The following is a 9454-nucleotide window of genomic DNA, read 5'->3' on the forward strand; positions in this document are numbered from 1 at the left end:
GGGGGCGGTGGGGGGGGGTGGAATCCATCCTGCTGTAAACATGCCATGAGTCACATCTTTGTGCTTAGCCACGGTTACTTCCCAGAACAAACGTGGAAGTTAATTTATGAGTCAAAAGCTGTATTCATGTTTCTTTAAGCCTTTTGAAAAGAATTGCCAAATTGCTCTCCAAAAAGGTGGGGGTCAATCCCAAATGCTTGCTGAAGGAGAGGAAGGAAGGACAAAAGAGATGGGGTCCCTGAGAGGGAACAATGTACCATTTTCATGGACGGGCTGAGTGGGCCTGGCTGGGCTTGCTGTGTGCACAGAGGGTGGATGGTCAGATGACAAAGAAGATGGGACCTCGGTTCCTATTTGGTCACCATATTTTCTGTCCAGGACGATGACCTGCAGCCCAGGAAGCGGAGAGGGTGGGAGCCTGGGACCCCAAGACTCAACCAGCAGCATCCACTGGACAGCTGCGTGTGCTGGGCACAGGGCCGGGGGCTGGGTGAGCACAGAACCCTCCGACCCCGGGAGCAGCATGGACATCTGTCACAGTGGTGGTGTGAGAGAGGTTACAACCAAGCCCAGGGTGTGGGAACAAGGATGAGGGGTAGATAATTCTGGGCTTTGCTCCCTAGCCTCAGGGAGGGAGGGAGAGCAGAGTAGAGAAGTCGGGAGCTTCCATCCAAGGCCCAGACTTCATCCACCCCCCCGATCCCAAGCTGGGAAGCAATGGATCTACCCCTGGGATCCTGCGCCAGCCACCTGGCAGCCTAGACCTTGCAGAGGTGGGGATGCGCTGAGGATCTCCCCAGGCTATTGTGAGGATCAGAGGTCCTTGAAGCAGGAAAGCAGAAAAGGCCATGTATGTGTCAAGGCCACGGGTCTCACTTGTCCCCTAAATTGTCTCCAGAGAGTGACTGCAGCCTGGACGTGGGAGGGAGGCCTGCCCTGGGGTGGGGGAGGGCCAGCAGGAAGGGCCCCGTCTCCCCTGGTGGGTCTCCCCACTTCTGGGAGCAACACTTCCTTTAGTTTATGTGTTTGGCTGGTAGTTTGTTTAGTTGATTGGTTGGCTGAGTTGGTGCAAAACGGGTAGGCCTTGAGCCTCCCCAGCACTGAGAATCTTGGTGGTGGTGTGACCTTGGACAGGTCGTTGCAAGCTGGAAGGTGCCCACATGACTGAGGGCTGGGGGGATGGGCTGGGGGGCGGGCAGGTGGGGAGGAAACCAAAGCCAAGACAGCAGTTCTCATCCTCCCTGTGCCCCACAGGTACTCAGAGGAGGAGACCCGGCAGAAGGTCAGGACTTTCCGGCAGATGCTGATGGAGAAGGAGGGAATGCTCACCAGGGAGGACCGGCCTGGGGGCCACGTGTGAGTGCTGCCTGGGTGGGCAGGGCACAGGGAGCGTGCAGGCTCAGGCAGCAGCTGGGGGCCAGAGGGGCCTTTCCCAGGGATCCCTAAGTTGGTCGGGGCTGGAGGGGGGAGAAAGAGGAGGAGGACAGGGCATGGGTCTTGCCCACTGGAAGCTCTGGCCTGGCCCGGGGCACGAGCAGGAGCCGCTGGGCACCTGGGCATCCCCGAGGCCCTCTCCCTGGGCCCTGGGTTCTATCTATCGCCCAGCGGTAGGGGAGGCACCCCAGATCTCAGCTCAGGGAATCCTGGGCTGCGAGTCAGGAACTTGAGAAATGTTCTCACCCTAGTGTTGTCAGTGGCGGATAGGCTAGTGCCTCTGCCCCAACTACTACCACCTATGAAGTGGCCTCCAGAGCAAGTACAGACTCTGGAAAATAAGAACTAACGCACCAAATGCCATTGCTGGCTTAGCCAAAGGCTTATCGGGTACAGACAGCATGGGCTCTGCGGCGGTCACATCTCTGGACAGGAGGAGCACTGGGGTGCTGTGGCCCCCCGGGTGGGCTTTGGATCAAACAGGGAAGTTATAGGGAGGCAGACTTTGTCTCAGATTACAGGAGAACCGTCAACCACTCAAAACCATACGAAATGGAGCAGCTGCTATAGGAGGGCGGGGACTGCAAGTGTCCAGGCATGGCTGGATGATGGCATCTTGCTGGGTCCCTAAGTCCCTGTGCGCCTTTACTGGCACAAAAATAAAACGACAGCAGAACCTTCTGAGCGACTTTCCTGTTGCCGTTGTCTTGAGGGCAAACGGCATGCCAGGAGTAGATGGACCTCGACGGGCAGCGGGGAAGCCCTTTCTGCAGAAATTCTAGACTGCTGGGGGATCCCGGGGTGGGGGGGGTCCCCTCCTAACCCCACTCAACCTCACCTCTCTGGCTTGAGTAGGAACATAAGCAGAGTCGGGGGGACCTCCCTGGCGGTCCAGTGGTTAGGACTCCGCGCTTCCACCGCAGGGGGCTCGGGTTCGATCCCTGGCCAGGGAACTAAGATCCCACGTGCTGCACAGCGCGGCCAAAAAGAAAAAAGCAAAAAAGGAGAAGCAGAGTCACGGCGGCCTCGGGTTTGCAGGGGGCTCGTGGTTGATCTGGGGGAGCCTGGCTTAGCGGGCCGGCTCTCTCCTACCCAGAGGCGGGAAGAAGTCATACCACCACCTCCTCCTTCTCTCCAGCTTCCCAGAACCCACAGCACCCCTCAGCAACTGCTGGGCCCACCTCACTGATGCCCGAAGGTCCCCACCACCACCAAGCAGGGCAAGCCCCTCCCCCCCTTCCCTTCTCAAACTTCCCGACAACCAGGTTCTCCCGCTGCTGCCCTCACCACCTCCAAACCGACCAGGTCCTGCCTTTCTGACCTGTGTCCCCCCAGATCCCCCCCGGGCTCCTCTGGAAAATCAGCCACGCTTTCCTCTTCCATCCGGTGTGAGGGCGGGAGGCCTCGTCCGGAATCTACCTTGGCCACCTTCTCTGGGCCCTTCCAGCGACAGCCGCCCCTCCAGCCCAAAGCTGCCATCCTGCCTGCCCTCTCCTGGGCTCCTTCATCTGCCCCCTGTCCTTCCTCAGTTCTGCTACCTCCTCCCGCTTCCAGCCCACATGTGTCTCTCCGTTTTCCACCAAATTTCTGCAGGGCACGTGGTACATGTTGTCTCCACTTCCTTAAGCCATGGAGGTCTGGCTTCTTGCCCCCATGACTCCGGTGACCTGCTTGGGCTGTGGCTGCCTGAGCCCTCCTTAGCACGGCCCGGGCTCCTCCGCAGGCCTGGCCTCTCTCTGGCACATGCCACCACTGTATTTCCCCAGTGGAAACCTGCTTTCCCCCCTGGCTTCCAAGATTCAGTTCTTTGTGAGTTTCCTCCTACCCCTCTGATGGCTTCTGCTCCTCCCTCACTCCTGCCCACTTCTCAGATGTTGGCTCCCCCCAAGGATCTGTCATGTCCTCAGGTCTCTCCCCCAGGTCTCCCTTCCCTCTTCTCGCTGGCGAATCTCATCCATCCCCCAGCTGGAACGCTGCCCTGGTAGCGGGTGACTCCCAAGTCTTTTCCAGAAGTCCTGATCTTCTCTTTCCTGGAATGAATGAATGAATGAATGAATGATGCATTTAAGAACTGGGACACATTGGGAAGGATGTCATGGAGAGGTTGCAGTGTCCATCATCAGAAGGAAAGTCCTTGAAGGTCTGTGCTGTATGCCGAACCCTGCGCTGGTGCTATGAGCGGGGCGGGGGTGAGGGGAGGGAAAGGCTGCCCCTGCTCCCTGGGTGGAAACATAAACCTCCAACCTGAAACCAGGAATTACTGGCAGCCACGGACAAGAAGAAACAATGTGGCCACTTGAACAACTTAGTCTCAAGCTCTGTGCGTGTTTGGTGGGGGAAGAGAGACAGGCTAGGGTGGTCGGTGAGGAAGGGTTCCTCGGAAGAGGCAGTGTCAGGAAGACTTGACAGTCAAGGAGGACTCCTGCTCCGGAAGCAGAGGAGAATATAGACTTGGCAGGGTCCTGGGATCCTACTAGAATATTAGAAGACATTGAGGACAAGTTCGTTACCAGTTTTGTTTACTGCTGTATCCCTGGTGCCTAAAACAGTGCGGTTTGCCCAATCTCCCCCAAAGCCTGTTTCCTCCTTTACACAGGGAAGGGTTGAGACCAGAAGCCTTCTTCTAGCTCACGCAGCCAAACTGGAGTGAAAATAGCGTTGCAAACAGTGACTGCATTAGTGATGGTGGCCTGGATTACTCCCAGGCTGGGAAGAGTTGTTTGTGGTGCTGAACCCAAGGCCAGAGGCAGAGAGGTGACAGAGGGCTAGCAACAGATTGGTCATATGCCTTCCTGTGGACCTGGCATCCGACCAGGTCTTCAGTTCTTAGTTCAGAGTACAGGCTAGTGGAGGGAGAGTGTGTGCTCTGGCACCAGACACCCCACCTGTCTTAACCTCTAAGTTCAATATTAACCCCCTGAGCTCTGTATCCCAGTTCCACCACACCCCAGCTGTGTGACTTGGGTAGGTCCTTGATTTCTGTGGGCCTTCAGTTCTTTATTTATAAAATGCAGATATTAGTACCATCCTCAAAGGACTGTAGAGGAAATTAGTTGAAACAGTGACTGTAAGTGTGAGGATTAGTGGCTGGCACACAGCAGACGTGCATCACCACTGGATGATCGCCACCACTGTCTTAGGCACCTCAGGCTGCTATAACACAGTACCGTAAACTGGGTGCCTTGATCTACAACAGAAACTTATTTTTCACTGTTCTGGAGGCTGGAAGTCTGAGATCATGGAGTAGTCCCCTCCAGTCTACTCTCCACACTGGACACCAGAACATCATACTGTGGTGTTCTGGGTGTGATCCCATAGATGGTAGGAGCCAGTGGAAGGCTTTTGAGAGGTGTGATGTGGTCAGACAGGTGTTTAGGGACTTTCTCCTTTGGCAGATGGATCAGATGGGTAAAACTACACGGAGAACAGTGGGGCAGCTGGCACTCTAATCTGGCAGAGAAGTGACGGAGAGTGTGGTCCCAGAGACACGGAGAGAGGACATGCTTTTGTCTGGAAACGGATTCATGTGGGGAGTCCTGTTTTGCCCCAGAAAACTTCTGTGGTTCCCCACCCTCCAGGCAATCAAATTTGAATTCCCTGGCCTGGCACTCAAGGCTCTCCACACTCTAGGTCCACCCTGGCTTCCCACTCCCGGTGTCACACAGTAGCGAGCCCAACCTGCTGGCAGCTCACAGCCATGTCCTGCATGTTCTCACTTCCACACCTTTGCTCATCCTGGGCCCTCAGCCGGAAACACCCTTGTGCACGGGTTCGAATATACCCCATCATTCAAGGCTGCCTCTAAAAACCACTTTATTCCTGGGATAAAAGTAAAATCTTCTCCTCTTTGGGATATATACAATGTTTTCTTTACTTCTATGTCTGTTATCAGTTCTTTGTTCTTTGTTTCACTTTAATAGACAACCTTTAAGAATAATTGTTTCATCACTATATAATGCACATCCCATATATGGACATAAGATTATATTGCATCTTGGTTTGCAAGAGCACAGAACCATTACAGTTTACTCCGGATACTTTAAAAAAAGAATAATTGTTTTCATAGTTATGTAATATAACAAAATGTTTGGGAGAGAGGGTTTCTGGAAAACAATATTCAAATGCCACTTCCTAAAACAATGAGCAAATGCCAGTGTTTTTTTTTTCCATGTGTCTAATTTTATACATAGTGTGACCTCTCCATGCCTCATATTTTTGCAATGAGGATATCAATGATGATACCCACATCAGAGGCTTGTTGAGTATTAAATGACTGAATGAGATAAATATATGTAAAGCGTTCAGAACAGCACGCGGCACCTGCCGTAGATTAGTATCATTTGCACCTGTCATATTTTTGCCCTGTGCCATGAGGAGCTACAGGAGAGGCCCCAGGCCTGATGAGGCAGGAGACGCCCTTGTTCCTGCCACCCCTGCCCCCTCCCCCCGGCCCCCGAGCAGGCCTGGCACACAGGCTGAGTGAGTGAACAGAGAGGGCAGCCCCTTTGCCTGGAACCCTCCTCCTCTTCTGTCTGGATTCATTCATCTGTCAATTGGCCATTAGGCTCCTGGCAAGTGGGAAACAGGACCAGTTAATTAGCGAAACTGCTGTCAGGGGCAACAGCGTGTGACTGGCAGTCTCTTCCCAGGTCGGAGCCCTTCCTGGGAAGCCTGTCCAACAGGTGTTCCCTGCGGTGTTGGGTTCAACCTCGATTTGCCCTTGGTACCTCTGCAGTGGACTCCAGCTGGGCTTCCTTTGGTCAGCTCTGTGGGGTTCAGTTCGTTCTGTCACAGGGGAGGAACACCTCCCCTGCCTATTCCACCGTAGTGGTGAGGAGTAAACTAACTAACAAACATGAACTTAAGAGCAGGAAATGCTAAACAAATCTAGAATTCAGTGCGCACACCCACAACTGTGTCTACAGAGCAGGGAGGGGACAGCTGAGCTAACATCCACAGCAGGGAAGCCCAGCCAGCAGAGTCGAGGGCCGTCCTGTTTGCACATGAATTCTCAAAGCCAATTGCATAGGTGAACTTACATTCTTAATCAAAGGTCCCCCCAAATAGGACATGTTCCTTTCCCTCTCTGGGCCTCAGTTTTCTCATCTATGAAGTGGGGGCGTGCAAATTTCTCTAAATCAGGAACTGGTTCTGAGTGGGATTTGAACTGTGGAGAGCCATCTAAACATTAGAGAACAATCTTGTTAGTGATATTATCAGCCAGGAAGGTCAGGACAGGAGAACCCGATGTTCTAGCCCTGGGAGATCCTGCAAAGTGGGCCTAATGGTACCAGCTGCATAAAACCAGCAAGAGAGGCCTCAGCATAGGCCCATTTATACCCCTGGAACTGCCAGGAAAAGTCTTACCGGAAGGTTCTGAAAGCTTGTGCATCTCCCTGAGCCTGGATCTCCCCACGCCTGTCTTCCGGTGCTCCCAGCAAACAAGATCAACCTCCCAGAAAGGACTGGAAAGTGAGAGAGGTCAAATGATAAGGTCCCAGGGAGGGAGGATGGGGCAGAGGGCAGGGAGCTCTGTCCCTGGGGCAGAGGTAGAAAGGAAAGATGTCTCTAGGGGTGCAGCCAGCAGAACGAGGAGGGCTCAGCAAGGGCCTGTATTCAGTGGCTAACCCACCTCGGATATTAGGAGGCAACGAAGGATTCCGCATTCCTGCAGAAGGCGGGGCCCAAACTGAGCTGTTTTCGTTTGTAAATAACCTTCATCATTTTTGTGTTAGGATAAACGGAAGCTCCCTCCTCCCACTGGCTCACCCACACGATGTTTGTGGTGCCCTTCAGTTTTGCTGAAGGCTGCGTTTTATGTGTCAGGCGTTTGTATGGCTGAGGGCTGTGTGGGGGCAATGGGCCCTGGGACAGGCCCAGGAGTTGGAGATTTCAGGGACGGGAAGTAGGAGGCCACTGGCTTCAGGAAGCGGAGCACGGGGAAGAGCAGAGAGGTTTGCATGAAGGGATGTGCGGGTGTTTGGCTCTGCAGGGTCAGGGGAATGACATGAGCCTCCATCACCCCAGAAACACTTCCCATCACACCTGTGTGACTTCTAGGCTGCCAGGGCCAGGATAGTGTTTGGGATCCAAATGACATTCTTGACAGGAGCCTCAAGGCTAGCTAACCCTCAGATATGGGTTACATTCTCTTTTTTCTTTTTTTTTTCAAATACAAAACTCAGTCTTCAAAGAGCTGCGTAGTGGGTGCTCTGCTGGAGATTTGTCCCTGAAAATTCTTTCACCTGGTAGCTGTGATCCACCTTCCTTGCTCTGTTTCTCTTTCATGTGTCAAAACCACTTTTCTCCCTGGAAGAGGAAGTGTTGGTGTGTGAGTGTGTGACAGAGGTCCCTCCATCTAGCAATGGTGACCGTGTGTGCAGGACAACAGTCGCGGGCCAGGCCTCAAGTCAGGAGCTTCACAGAATCTTACTTAATCCTCTCCTCAAAGCTGGGATATTCTTTTCCTCATTGTATAGATAAGGAGCTGGAGGCTCAGTGAGCATGGTCATGCCTGAATTCAGACCTGTCTGTGTGAATCCAAAGCTTATGTCATGTCCTTAATGCTCTGCCATCCAAGCCCTGGCCTCCCTCGCTCTGGGCAGGAAAAAGATGAGCCCGGTGAAACCAGGGCTGAGCCTCCATCTGGGAGGGGCACTGTCTAAGCCAGCACGGAATGAAAAATGGAAGATGGCGGGGGGGCATCACCCTGTTGCTGGGCCTTTGGAGGGTTATTTCCGGGCTTGTTCAATAAAAAACAAAGTTACACAGCATCTGGGACCTCAGTGAACTGTCCCAACAACGCTGTAACGTAATTAGCATTCTCATCTTGGAGAAGAGACTCAGAGAGGGGGCATGACAGGCACTGGGTCACACAGTGACTCAGGGACAGCACATAATGAGGGCACACCTGCAGCTTCAAAGTTCCTGCTCTTGCCTTAAGCCCAGAGGCCTTTAGGAAAAATCTCCACTCTTCCAAGTGTCCGCAGGGAGCAAACATCTGTGGCAGAAGATGGCTGGGGGCTCCTAAGCCGGTAGCAGGGACAGGATGACGCGGTCCCCGCTGAGTGAAGCGGAGAGCTCGGCAAGATGGATGGGGAGCATCGGGGCAGGCAGAGTGCAGAGGCCTGTGCCGACTGCCACTGGGCAGTGATTGATGACAGCCTGGCAGCGGGAGAAGAGCCGCCAGGCCTCCGGAGGCTGCAGAGAGGAGGGCGAGGAGAGGCTATGAATATTTCAGAGATGCAGCAGGGGCTGGAAGGAGGCACTCCGACAGGGGAGGGGGCTCAGGGACCGTGGGATTAAGGACGGACAGATATCAGAGAGGGGGCAGCTAAGAAAGGGGGAAGGGGCTCTCTGAGAAAGCGGGGCTCAGGGAGGGAAAAGGGGAGCTGGGGAGGGGATGGGGCCTCTGGAATAGGACGCTGGGGTTAAGGCTGCAGGGATCAGTGAAAGGGGCTCAACGAGGGAAGAGGGGGCTCAGTGGGGGGGACTGGGGCGCATTGAATGGGACTGAGGGACAAAGAATCAGTGTCGGGAGGGGCCTCGGTGAGGGGAGGGGCCTCACTAAGGAGGAGGGGTCTCCCAGAGGGTGAGAACTTAGAAGGAGGAGGGCTAAGTGAGGGGGGAGGGCTCCGTACTCTTCTTTCTCTTTTGCAAGCATCGTTGAGGCTGGGGCCTTGTAAGGGAGGCTCCCGGGCGGGTTCCCTAGATCCCCGCCTGACCCTCTAAACGTCGGGGCCGCAGACCCGGGTGCCGGCGCATTCCGACCTTGCCGCCCGGCCAGGCCCCGGTGCGCCGCGCGGAGAGAGGGGCCGCCGGCAGGCCGGGCCGCGGTGGCGGGGGCTGAGCGTCCCTGTCGCCGGCAGCGTGGCAGAGACCCCGCGGCTGATCGAGGGCACCGAGCCGGACCTGGAGTACGCGCCCTTCGACGAGGACGACGGCCCGGTGGACTGCGACTGCCCGGCCGCCTGCTACCGAGGGCACCGGGGGTACAGGTCAGCGCCCGCCGCGGCGGGGG

General features: G+C 55.1%; 1 protein-coding gene across 1 annotated transcript in view; it reads left to right on the forward strand.

Moving 5' to 3' along the window:
• Positions 1–9454, forward strand: part of SRRM3 (serine/arginine repetitive matrix 3) — a 33803-nt gene that overhangs the window by 6223 nt on the left and 18126 nt on the right. Inside the window, exons 2-3 of the mRNA XM_007468890.1 lie at positions 1255–1356; positions 9303–9431. Of these exons, the coding sequence (XP_007468952.1) occupies positions 1255–1356; positions 9303–9431 (231 nt within the window). The remainder of the gene's footprint in view (positions 1–1254; positions 1357–9302; positions 9432–9454) is intronic.

The sequence above is a fragment of the Lipotes vexillifer genome, unplaced genomic scaffold (assembly GCF_000442215.2).
Source record: "Lipotes vexillifer unplaced genomic scaffold, Lipotes_vexillifer_v1.1 scaffold12, whole genome shotgun sequence".
In the NCBI taxonomy this organism is placed as follows: Eukaryota; Metazoa; Chordata; class Mammalia; order Artiodactyla; family Lipotidae; genus Lipotes; species Lipotes vexillifer.